Source organism: Lynx rufus, unplaced genomic scaffold, assembly GCF_022079265.1.
Source record: "Lynx rufus isolate CCGP_SWC_20201006 ecotype Redwood Valley unplaced genomic scaffold, mLynRuf1.p SCAF_40, whole genome shotgun sequence".
Classification (NCBI taxonomy): Eukaryota; Metazoa; Chordata; class Mammalia; order Carnivora; family Felidae; genus Lynx; species Lynx rufus.
Genome location: NW_025814857.1, coordinates 2,875,342 through 2,888,224, shown reverse-complemented (window position 1 = coordinate 2,888,224; position 12,883 = coordinate 2,875,342). Strand labels below are relative to the sequence as shown.

The window sequence follows — 12,883 nt, the reverse complement described above, 5'->3', positions numbered from 1 at the left end:
CCGCCCGTCTGCCTCTGTGTGGCACTCCTTCCCAGGGGGAAGGAGACCTTCTCCCCTGCTGGTTCCCCTGAGCGTTTGCTCCTGAGTTCACAGAAAGGCTCCCTGCCTCAGCGCTGTTCTGACCACTGTTCTGACCCCGTGCTCCCTGTTCAGCCCTACACTCCCCAGAAACTGGCCAGATCCAGTGGTCTCTCTCAGTCCATCTTTTCTGTAGCTCCTGACACTCCTGAGCTTTTGATTAGTCTGGTCACCTCTGCTTTGGCTCTATTGCCGCTTCTTAGGGTTCTAGGCTTGGGGGCACTTTCTGTCCTCACCTTGCCTACTCCCTCGGAATTATCTTGATCTTGTTTATACTTCCTGTCTCCACTGCCACTTAGGTTCTGTCACTCCCTAAATTCACACTGCAAAACTCTGATCTCTCTGCCAGCTCCAGCCTCCTCATGCAACCCCACCTGAATCTGCACTCCCTGTGCCGGTTAAAGGCACCACTTCCACCCAGTCACCCTTACCATTTTACTTTATGCCTCTCTTGCTCTGCATGTTTTCTCTATTACCTGGGCAGATGAAGCAAAACCAAGCTTTAAAAATCATTTGCGAAAGTTCACATTACACAGAATCACTGAGAGCACGCGTTCTAGATACTCCACATGTGGCTCGACATTTCTCAGGGAGCGAGGGACATGAGCTATTGGCCTTTTGGACGGGAAATGTTGTGTTGAACAGGACTGACTTCTGCATTGCAGGATGCTTATGCCTGACCTCTGGCCACGAAATGGTAGCGGAGGGGCTCCCCATGGCAGGTCTTTGTGATGGCTGGTGGTACCGCTGCGCATTTCCTAGCTTTTTCCTGGGGCAGCAGCGGTGTCGCCCAGGTTGAAAAGCACTGGGAGAGTTACCTAAATATAGTTGGATAGGGACTGAGGAGGAGGTTTAAGATGACTAAAATTTTGGAACTTTGTTTCTTAGAAAGTAAAAGTATATACAAGGACCAGGACTACATTGGGCACGAAACCATATTTTCCTAATGTGGAGCTACAAGATGCAAGTCGTTCATGCAGTCACACTCTCGGCCTTCCTGCCTGCAAGAAGAAACAGCATGCTGGCAGTTGAGCTCCCTCCCTCTTGCTTCTCATCTCCCGGGAGCAAGAGTACCTACCTGCATTTGCTAGAGGGTGACCGGGGATAGGCTTACACAGAGATATGGAGGAAGAGCAGGGTTTGCCAGGCTGCCTATGCAGGTGGGGCAGGGGATGGTGTTTTCCGGGCAGAAGGAATAACACACAAAGGCACAGAGGCAGGAGAAAATCTGTCCTCATGCTGAGCGAACTATGGTGACTCCTTAGGAGCACAGTTTGGCGAGTTGCGAGGCTTCTAGAAGTAGATGTTGATGACAGCTGCACAACAGTATGGGTGTATGTAATGCCACCAAGTTATGCAACTAGAGATGGTTAAGACGGTAAGTTTTCCAGTGTGTGCATTTTACCATGGTAAAAAAAGAGAAAAAAAAAAGGTTGCCTAGGGGCGCCTGGGTGGCGCAGTCGGTTAAGCGTCCGACCTCAGCCAGGTCACGATCTCGCGGTCCGTGAGTTCGAGCCCCGCGTCAGGCTCTGGGCTGATGGCTCGGAGCCTGGAGCCTGTTTCCGATTCTGTGTCTCCCTCTCTCTCTGCCCCTCTCCCGTTCATGCTCTGTCTCTCTCTGTCCCAAAATAAATAAAAAACGTTGAAAAAAAAATTTAAAAAAAAAAAAAAAAGGTTGCCTAGAACACGAAGTAGAAAGGAGACAGTGGCGGGAGTTGGGGAAAGGAAGGCCATAGAGAAGAGCTGAGTAGGGGCCAGATCCTCAGTCCTCAGAGCGTGCACTGAGCCATCCCAGGGCGCCATAGTGAACTCACAGGGCACCGTGGGATATTGGACATTTTTGAGGGAGAAGCAATGACAGCAACCGGCCTTGGGGACATGATATGAACTACTACCTCCAAGTAATTTACCATTTTATTTTTTGGTCACACTACATTGGTTTTGATGATACCGTATAAGAAGCAAGGTTGTTGCCAGTTGCCATGATGCAAAGGTAGTCCTGTGCAAAAATCTACCTGGAGAACAGGTAATGAGGGTGGCACTGTCTTAAGAAATGATGCAGTACCCAATAGGCACACACATCCTCTTAGGGAACAGTTGTGGTTCTTTAAGAAGGAGATAAAAATCATATTTTTCTTTCAATTTATATGAGGTTTTTTTTTTTTTTAGATGGCTACTCAGGACATAAATACTTACTAAGTTTAGATCTAAATACTTAACCCAGTGGAACTGCTAGGGATTTCTTTCAGCCCAGAGGCCTATGAAAGAATTACTACCTCACTAAATGCCCTGTGAGCTGAGAACTTTGGGGAAGCTCTGGGCCAGATCAGATGGCTTCCTGTGAGTTTCATTTTGTAGGCAGTGGCAAGCCATTGAAGAGCAGTGAGTGCCACGGCCAGAAGGAAGACAGCCCAGATACTTGGGAGCAGAGAGCCTTCCAGACTGGAGGCTGGGAAGCTAGTTAGGGGCCTGTTGGAGGCATTTGGGGGGGCTGGTGAGGGGAAGGTCCTGACTAGGCAGTGGTCCTCAGGGTGGTAGAGAGGACAGGACATGGTGCCTGAGCATGCAAGAGTGGGAAAAAGAATATAGGGTGCTTGCTGGCAGTGTGGCTTGGGTAATTGGGCCAGTGTGGTGCCTTACCACCCAACCTTCAAGGCGGGAGGCTACGGAAGGGAGTGGGACGGGATAAAGTTGTAAAGGTGCGAGGGGATAACGGACTCAGTCCGGGGCCGGCTCCAGCCAAGGCACCTCTGGGAGGGCTGGGTCTGGACCACAGCAGGAAGGCTAGGTCAGAGACAGGAGTGGGAGAAGCAACCAACAGGAGGTCATACAAGACAAGGCTCTGGACGGCAGGGCAAGCAAGTGTAAGCATGTGTGTTTGCATCTGTGCCTCTCTAGTGGGGACAGAAGACTGAGTTGAAGGCTCTGGGGGGAAATCAGGGTTTAAGGAGAGGAGGAGACTGAAAAGGAGCTGTAAGAGCACGAGGAGGAGGGTAAGACTGCAGTGGGCTCCTGGAAAGACATGCCACATAGATGCCCCGTAGGATGATCTGACATAGGGGGTCTGATGCTATAGAGGTGACTGGCGACATTGATAGAAGCAGTCACCAGTGGTCAGGGCTGGGGGCCAGATCACAGTGCTGAGAGCTCAGAATGGCAGGGGAGGCCAGGGGGGGCTTGCGCATCCAGGAGGTCTTATATAGCTTGATGGAAACAGAAAGTGCTGTGGCTGGAGGGGATGCTGACTCCAGGGACGGATGGGGTCATTTGGTCTTGGGGTTGTTTTGTGTTTGATGAGAATGACTGAATTTTTTTCTGTGCTTCTGGGAGGGATCAGTGGAATAGGCAGGGCTAAAGATGCAATAAGGAAGGGCGCCTGGTGGCTCAGTTGTTTGAACATCTAAGGCTCAAGTCATGATCTCACTGTTCGTGGGTCCAAGCCCCACGTTGGCTCTGTGCTGACAGCTGAGTCTGGAGCCTGCTTTGGATGCTGTGTCTCCCTCTCTCTCTGCCCCTCCCCCACTCGCACTCTGTCTCTGTCTCTCTCTCAAAAATAAACATTAAAAAAAAAAGATGCAGTAAGGAATCTGTAATTGATGTCTTGATGTGACAAGGTCCTCAAGGAACCAGAAAGGAAGGGGTGGGGTGTAGATCTGAGTCCTGAGTACAAGAAGAAGGAGATACAGGTATGGTTAGAAATCAAGAAGTTTGTGGGTAGGGGCAAGAAGGATGCTTGGGGTGTCTGCCACAGATTGCCTCTACTCAGCGAGTCTGGAAACAGTTATTGTTTGGTAAGAGTGTAAAGGACAGAGCAGCCACTAAGTAGAGGGCCTGAGGCAGGAGACCGAGGGCAGGGTTTTTTTTGCTGCTGCATTGCTTTGTTCCTGTGGTGCTGAAAATCAGGAGGTCCCAGTATAATTTTTTAAGTTTATTTATTTATAAAGTAATAAATAAACTGTCTCTCAAAATAGAGAGAGAGAGAAAGTGTGTGCAAGTCGGGGAGAGGCGGAGAGAGAGGGAGAGAGGAGAATCCCAAGCGGGTTCCGCACTGTCAGCACAGAGCCCGATGTGGGGCTTGAAGTCATGAACCGTGAGATCGTGACCGGAGCCAGTCAGTGCTTAACCTGGGTGAGCCACCCAGGCACCCCTGGAGGTCCCACTATAACTTGCTAAAACTTTTACCATATTGTAATTCGCATTGCCTTTTAGTGTGTCAACCAAATAATTGCAGTATTGAATACAACTTTTACTTTGTTTAATTGACTCTTCTCTTCATTTTTAGCTAGAAATACTGTGTTCTGTCAACATCCTGCAGTTTATATTCATTGCCTTAAGATTGGACAAGATCATCCACTGGCCCTGGCTTGTATGTAACTTTTAAAATCCTAAAATAAACTTTTCTTTTTTTAATTATAAACGTAATTTGTGTTCATTGTAGAAAACTTGGAAAAGACAGAGGAGCTTAGGTAATAGAATGATAATCCCCTGTAATCCCCTGGGAGATTCTCCGGTTAGTGGTTTGTGTTTCCTGTGCTGGAGGTTATTGTCTCATACAGATGGCTGAGAGCGTACTGTGTGTGTCATTTTGTGCACTGCTTTCTCATTCTAATGCATCATAAGCATTTTCCTGTGTGGAAAAGGCCTTGATAAATATAACCTAAGGTTTAATTGATGCAGTATTCTTCCAGTGCATTTACCAAACCATCCCCTTATTTCCGAATATTGAAGTTGAGACGAGTGTGATTCTAAACCATGATGTAACATATATTTTTGTACATAAAAATCTTTGCCTGATTGTTTTCATAGGAAAGACTCTGGAAACAGTATTACTGGGTGGGAGCTTTCTGAGATTTTGAAATACAAACTGCACTACCAGCTTGCTTCTCAAAAGAGTTGTGTCAGTTCACACTCCTTCCAGGGATGAGGTGTAAAGCCATGCATATAATCTGTGGCCTCAGTTACTGGGTGTGTGGTTAAAATTGCCTACATAGATGGATAGAAGGGCGGGTGGATGGATCGATCGGGCTACCTATATATGTAAGTATGTACTCATGGCAAGCTACAAATTAGAGAATACGGTAGGACTTCCCACTACTGATGCAGAGAACAGAGGTGGAAGAGGTGCGTTGCCTCTGGGAGATGAGGTCATGCCAGTGTTTTCTTCTGGTTTTTTTTTTCCCCTCTGCTGTTTCATGTGTACTTTTACATGTGAACGTGGTTTACTTTAAGAAAAAGTAACAAATAGAGTAAAAAAAGAAAATATTCATTTGGTGACAGGGAAGAAAATGAGGGAACACAAGTCACCTCCATAGTGAATAGAGACAAGACTCTTCACCTCTGCCCAAGTCTTTGATAAAACAGTCGTAATAAAACAACATTTGCTACCTGTCCTACACTTTTAGGGTGCCGTCTCTGGGGAATCGTAATTGGGTTCAGAATTTTGTGTTGTGACATGGAGGAAACAAATGTGAGCAAGACCGAAATTTTATTATTTTTTTTTATTTTTATTTTTTTTAATTTTTTTTTTCAACGTTTATTTATTTTTGGGACAGAGAGAGACAGAGCATGAACGGGGGAGGGGCAGAGAGAGAGGGAGACACAGAATCGGAAACAGGCTCCAGGCTCCGAGCCATCAGCCCAGAGCCCGACGCGGGGCTCGAGCTCACGGACCGCGAGATCGTGACCTGGCTGAAGTCGGACGCTTAACCGACTGCGCCACCCAGGCGCCCCAAGACCGAAATTTTAGTATGAGGTGCCCTCAGAGAAAAAAAAAGATGAGGAATGAAGAATGTCTTCTGTAAGTGAATGGAGGGATTTTTCCGGCCCCAGTCCTGTGCAGGTCCCAGCAGGTGGAGCAGTCTGATTGCGCACTTCCCACAATGATCAAGAGAGACCGAGTGAGGCTGCTATGATCACGGACATTCCACCCACGGGGGCCCCAAGTGAGAGCGGCTGCATGAGGAGGGAACACAGGGAAGAAAGAGGCTCTCCACAGACTTTTCGGCCAGACTACCATCAGCAACTCCAAGCGATTCGAGAGGATTAAAAATCACACACCAACTCAAGTCATAGGTCTAAAAACAAAATGGAAAACCAAAGTACTATTTGAAGAAAACGTAGGAGAAAATCTTTGAGGCCTGGGGTTAGATGAGGAGTCCCTACAAGTGACACTAACAACAAGGTCCATAAAAGAAGCTCAGAATTGAAATGGAATTAATGAAAAGACAGGCCACAGAGCAGCAGAAAATATTTGGAAAGCACATGTCCAAACAAGGACTTGTATCCAAAACATCTGAAAGAACTCTCAAAACTCAAAAAACCACCCAATTTTAAAACCGACAGAAGACTTGGAAAGACCGTTCACAAAGAGGATAGACACACGACAAATACGCACATGGACAGGATGTCATCACCCATCAGGGAAAGGCAGAGGAAAATCAGGACGAGGCCCTTCAGCACACTCACCGGAATGGCAAGGAGAAAGAAAGCAATGCCAAGCGCAGGGGAGGGCGGAGGGGCCGGGACACTTGTGCACCGCCAGGGGGAGTACCGAACTGCATAGGCACTCTGAGAAACAGTCAGGCAATTTCGTATCCAGTTAAACGTGTAGTCACCCTACGACGCCGCAGCGCCAATCCTGGGTATTTGCCCTAGAGAGATGAGTACGTACAGCTACACAAAAGCCACGCGCAAGTGTTCACAGCAGCTTTATTTGTGATAGCCAGACACGAGAAAGCAGCCAGATCAACTTACACGGGTGGCTCGATAAACAGGTAGTGGCGCATCCGTCTGGCAGAATACCACTCGGCACTAAAAACGACCTGTCGTTACACACAACAGACTGGAAGAACCTCCCAGACATTCTGCAGATTGAGAGAGGATAGTCTCAGAATGTCACATGCTCTGTGGTGCCATGCACATCACGCTCTGGGAAAGATAAAAGTGCTAGTGATAGAGGATGGATCATTGGTTGCCTGAGGTAGGGGTGGGGTGAGGGTATGACACTGCAGGGACAGCACGGAGGAGTCCTGTGGGGTAAAGGAGCTGTCCTGTGTCCTGCCAGAGGATACACAGTTCTGCACGTGCATGGGTGACAAATCCTAGAAGTATATACCAAAAGGACACAGTCAGTTTACCGTTCGATAACATGGGACGGAAGGATGACAGACGGATCCAAGGGGCAGAACAGGAAGGAGAAGGATCACGCAGGGGAGACTGGTGGGGCCCCGAGTGCCTCTTCTCTGGGCTCGTGCAGGGGTGAAGCCAGGTCTTTCCGGTGCAACGGCAGCAGACGTGTAACCCGCCTGGGCAAGGTGGCAGGGACCAGGTGGCAGAACCCTGTCAGTGACAGCGTGCATGTGAGCGGAGGGCTTCTGCAACCCGGGCAGCGAAAGTTCCCAGGAGCACGTCCCCCAGAGTCTCTGGCCAAAGTGCCTCTGGTGGGATGGGGAAGCAGCCCATGGAGAGGGCATGTCAGGGGCAGGTGAGGTGAGTGCGCAGGGTGGCGGGCTGCCCTGTTCCCTGCAGGGCAGAGCCAGGGGCCGGCTGAGTGAGGTCATATCTTAGGAAGGGCGGCTGTTGGGCTCCTCCCCCAGGAGTGGCCCACAGCAGAGCATGTCCCAGCGCGGGCGGCAGGCCCCACACTGTCCTTCATGGCACCCCTGGGGTGCGGGGTGGCTGTCCTCGTTCGGGCGCACACTGTCTTAGCTACAGAGATCCATTGGGGGCTTGGCTATGCCTCCCTTGAGGTGCTGGGCACAAACTATAAAGGTTTTTTTCTCTCCTCCTTCCCTCAGGTCGTGTGTGTTCCCCTGTGGATTCTTATGTCCTTTCTGTGCCTGGTGGTCCTCTATTACATCGTGTGGTCTGTTTTGTTCCTGCGTTCCATGGATGTGATTGCAGAACAGCGAAGGACACACATAACAATGGCACTGAGCTGGATGACCATTGTCGTGCCTCTCCTTACTTTTGAGGTAAGCTTTCGACAGCAGAACTCTTCAGGCCCCGAGTCCCACCCTTCCCTGTGACAGCACCCTGCGTGCCTGTCAAGGCAGCCTGCTCTGCCTGGAAATGAGCTGGCCTCTGAAAAGCACATGGAGAGGATGATGGTAAAATTAGAGCGACCTTTCTTTTGGGGGGCTGGCAGTGAGAAGTCTCTCTAGCCATGATGCATGGGTGTGTACTGATTTGTTTACATGTAGAAAGAGAACGTTGGGTGTTTTTGGTATTTTGAGTTCTGTGCAGGATTATAGAATGCGCACTGTTGACTCTTCAGAACAAACACCAGAGGAGCCTCCTGTAACAATGTTGGTGTTGGAAACTTCCCAAATGGACAGATTTTGCTTAGTCCTGAAGAGGGATACAAAAGCTTATCTCATTCTGTCCCACAGAATAGAGGGTTTCGTAGTCTCCTGTGGAGCTGACTTTTCCCCTTATGACACCTGACAAGGGAAGGGTGGACTGGCTTCAGACATCGTCCACCCTCAGATGCTTTATCAATAGAACCTCAACTGTTTCTCTTTCCTTAGATCCTGTTGGTTCACAAACTGGATGGCCACAACGCATTCTCTTGTATCCCAATATTTGTCCCCCTTTGGCTCTCCTTGATCACTCTGATGGCAACCACATTTGGACAGAAGGGAGGAAACCACTGTATGTACTCAGCACTTCAGAAGCCCTTGACCTGTGTGTGTGTGTGTGTGTGTGTGCGTGTGCGCGCGTATGTGTGTGTGTGTGTGCATGTGTGTGTGTGCGTGTGCGTGTGCATGCACGTGGCCCCACTCTTTGAAAAGATGAGCCTGAGGGTCTGCGCTCAGGGAGGTCATGTGGGAAATCTGGACCTGAGGAAGGCCTGGAATTTTCCAAGGAAAGGGTGAGCTTTCAACCTTGCTTTCCCTGCCCCACACCATGGCCTTCCTAGTGTACGCTCTGCCATTTGAGGTAGGACTGACCATGGTAGGTAGCCTCTCAGCCCCATCCCCTCTGCTGCAACATGGGGATCAAGATACCTGCTTTCCAGGGGCTCCCAAGGATTGATCAGATGAAGATCCATGTCGCCAACCAAATCCTGAGAGTCCTTTTAGGTTCTGTGTCCTCCTCATTCTCCCCAGTGACATTCCTGACATCACTGTGTCTTGTCAGCGGTGCTCTGCTTGCTCTCTCTTCTCTCTCCACCCACACGATAGCACATTCGGTTTTGAAGTGATCCTTGACAGAGGTTCCCTCCTCACTAGACTGTGAACTCCTCTGTGGGTAGCCCCAGAGCACACCATTCTAAAAGCCAGGGGGATGGGGGCGGGGCACATTGTGCCCTGGGAGAGCCAGCACTGAGCCGATGGTCCCATGGTACAGACAGCAAGAGCAGGCCTCAGAGAAGTAACTTTGAGAAGTAGCTCAGGCTGCCTGCCTGCCTGGACCAATGTGCCTGCCAGATACTGACAGAAGTCCCTTTCTGGGATGACATCCTTGACATTCTTTGTCACACGTGAGCGTATCCCAGGTGGGGCAGATCGGAGGATGTTGACAAAGTCTTGATGCCGCAGGGACTTGACATTGCTAGAGTGGTCCTTCTCATTGGAGCAGCCATCCGAGTCCCGGAAGGCCTGTGCCTGTGGGCCGCCCCACCTCACCCACAGTTTCCCATCCCTAACAAGGTTGCAGGGGTTCATGTGGTCACTGCCAGCCTGGGGGCCCCACTTGGAGAGCCACGGAGCCACAGGCCTTTCCCCTTGCCCTTAGTGGCTATTCAGGCCTTGCTCTATCTTCATTTTTAACATCAGGATAAAGCATTAAACGGTACGTGTAAAACATCACATTCAGGAAAGAAAAGTCACACGAAATTCAGTGGAGGCTAGTGTTTGAAAAAGTTTTTTCATACTTCTTTTTCAGGGTGGTTTGGTATTCGCAAGGATTTCTGTCAGTTTCTGCTTGAAATCTTCCCATTTTTGAGAGAATATGGAAACATTTCCTACGACCTCCATCATGAAGATACTGAGGAAACCGAAGAAACCCCAGTTCCAGAACCTCCTAAAATTGCTCCAATGTTTCGGAAGAAGACCAGGGTCGTTATCACCCAGAGCCCTGGGAAGTATGTCCTCCCACCTCCCAAACTGAATATTGAAATGCCAGATTAGACACCACTTCCTTGGACAGAATGCAAGCGGACCACCGGGACGCATGCACGCTGTCTCCTACCCTCCTCTGCCTCTTTGTTGACCCCACCCAGAACTGGAGCCGAGGCCAGGGCTCCGGGAACTTCCATCTCATGCCTTGTTTGCACTCAATGCCTACCAGTGACTCACCCTGACGGGACGCACACATGGCAGGTGACTGGCACCCGCGGTGCGGGCTGGGCTAGGGCGCGTGTCAGTGGATGTGGGCGTGAAGGAGGGAGCGTGTGTGAGAAGGGGAAAGCCATCACCTCTGGGCAGGCACCTCAGGAGCTGACTTGGATCTGTTAGGGATGGCTGCTTAGGCCAGAAAAGGAGCTGGTTTTCAAAGTGCTAAAATTCCTATTGAAAGTGTTCTTTGAAAATGGTTTTTTAGACCAGGCCGGCCACACCATGTAGCTTAGATTCTCCTGTCGCAGCGTAGTCAGTAGGAACTGTAAATACGCCTCTGCGGCACCACGAGTGTACCTACACCGTCATTACTGTTTGTGTTCCTGCTGTGGAAGTCGTTTCTCTTTGGGCAATGCTGACAGCAGTTTTTAATGGCCCCATCAGTGAGCCCTTTCCAATGGAGTGACTCTGTGCCTGTATAGTATTTATACAAATATTTTAGCATTGTAATATACCGTGTTAAATCCTAGTTCTGTACAGTATATTCTGTTAAAGTATTTTTTTACGAGCTTGTATGGGAGACGTGTGTTCTGTTGCAGAAGCAGAAGCTGCTGGCACACCTGTCCTGCCCAGGGGGTGTCACCCCTTAACGGGCCATCATCATCACCCCCCTTGAAATCCTCCACACACGCAGTGGCTGCTACTGCCAGAACAGCCACAATAAGCAAGAAATGGTTTGTGCTTTTCCTACATTCTGGGAATATGTGCGTGAGCTGAAACTAGAGAAACTGGAAGAAGTTGCTGAAACTGGAAACAGCCACTGGAATCACGTGTTTGTTAGGGTCTGAGGCCCTTTGTCGGGCCCCCAACAAAAGTCCTTCCGGCCGGCCAGCTCCGTGCTTTCAACTAGGAGTACACTTGCTCCAAGAGCTGCTGGTAGAGCCCTGGGCGAAGCAGAAGAAAGCAGATCCTCCAGGATAAGAGCCTTTGGCCTGAGAACAAGTAGCCGTTTGTGAAAGGAGGGAAAAGGCGCACTGGCATTGTCACGCAGGAGAGGGAAGGGTTTAACGGGGGCAGCTGCTGCGTCTCTCCGTCAGGCTCGGCCGACGTCCAGCACACGAGACCGCCTGGAAGCGGCGCCCAGCAAGCCTGTTGTCTCTGGGGGGGAGGGGGAACGTTGGGAATGGCATAGCCTTTCTTGCTTGCTGTGTAACAAATGTAGCTCAATCCACTATTTTTGCTCCCTGCAGTTGTTCAATAAACTGGTTCCCCCTTTTCCATGGTACTGCGTGCATCTTCCGCGAGATATGGTCGGTCCAGGACGCTTGGGTTCTTCTCGGCCAGCACGAAACACCTTGTAGCTGCTACAGGCGGTCAAGGCGTGTGGGGGTGGGTGAACATCTCTGATGAGTCTTCAGGTACAGCCTGAACCTAGAGAGTGTAGACAGACACGGACATCATGGAGACTCGACCATTGGCTGGGGAACCCCGTGCCATCATTGGGATAGCTTAGGAGCCTTACGAGAGTACTCCTGAGACCCAAGACAGTCTAAAACTGAAATGGGCTTTTTAGTGATCCTGGGGCATTGCTCGGTGACACCAGCGGCAGAGTGCTACTTACATTTAAAATCCCCTGTGATTTCTGCCTAGCTTGCCTAGCTGTCTCTGCATTTTACCGGGCATTTGAGTCAGATGGCTTTTCAGCCCATGGTTCGCCTGCAGGTAGCCAAAGGCCACAGACCGTATTTCAGACTTGCTGTTAGACAGAATGCCCTGGAGTGTGGAGGCATTTCTGCTTCATGGAAATGTCTGGAAGATCATTTACTTCCTGCCTAGAATCGAGTGTGTGTGGTGGGTCTTCAGGGTAGGTGGCCCTGCACGTGGGGAGAATGTGCGAGAGAGGCTTCTCTGCACGGCCGCCTCTTACTGATTCTCCCAGCCCCGCCCCCCAGGCAAGGATTGCAGAGCTCAAACCCTGGGCACAAACCGGGTGTCCCTACAGACATCAGTCAAGGAAAGTAAGCCAGCGTGAGGCCCGTGGCTCGTGCCTTGTCCCGACGGGCACGGGAATCTGCCCGGGAGGCATTGGTGGGGTGCGGAGAGGGGCAACGTGCAGGCTGAGGAGAGGCAAAGAGAAGGCCTCCTCCCCCTCGTCATTGTGCAAGGTGGCGGTGGGTCCCTTGGCTAACCCATTCGCCTAAGTAGCAGTCTCCATGTGCCTTCGGGTGACCCAGGCGTGGGTGAATTAGGAGGGTCTCTGTGGAGGACCTCGCCGTCCTGGCTGTGACAATGCTGAAAGGACCGTGTGGCTACTCCCTTGACCCTGGACACCCGTCCTGGCTTCTGCTGCCTGTTTGAAAGTATACATCTGGTGCGGGGCTCTCAAGGCCACAGCCTCAGCAAATGAGCTCTGACCTTTGGGCAGCACATCAGTGTGGGTCAGCCAGGTCCTGGGAGATCGAGGACACAAAGACAGTTGGTGGATTGCCTCCAGTTTGGCATGGTTACTTTAAACCCGTAGATGA

At 50.4% G+C, this 12,883-nt stretch overlaps 1 protein-coding gene across 3 annotated transcripts in view; it reads left to right on the top strand.

Annotated features, from left to right (window-relative positions):
- Window positions 1–11,633, top strand: part of TMEM185A (transmembrane protein 185A) — a 37,933-nt gene extending 26,300 nt beyond the window's left edge. For 2 of the 3 annotated variants that reach the window (XM_047097743.1, XM_047097745.1), the window contains exons 4-7: window positions 4,361–4,444; window positions 7,875–8,051; window positions 8,607–8,730; window positions 9,967–11,633. In XM_047097743.1, coding sequence (XP_046953699.1) covers window positions 4,361–4,444; window positions 7,875–8,051; window positions 8,607–8,730; window positions 9,967–10,211 — 630 coding nt within the window. In that variant the 3' untranslated portion in view covers window positions 10,212–11,633. The remainder of the gene's footprint in view (window positions 1–4,360; window positions 4,445–7,874; window positions 8,052–8,606; window positions 8,731–9,966) is intronic. The other variant, XR_006965491.1, reaches the window with a different exon arrangement.
- The last annotated feature ends 1,250 nt before the right edge of the window (window positions 11,634–12,883 follow it).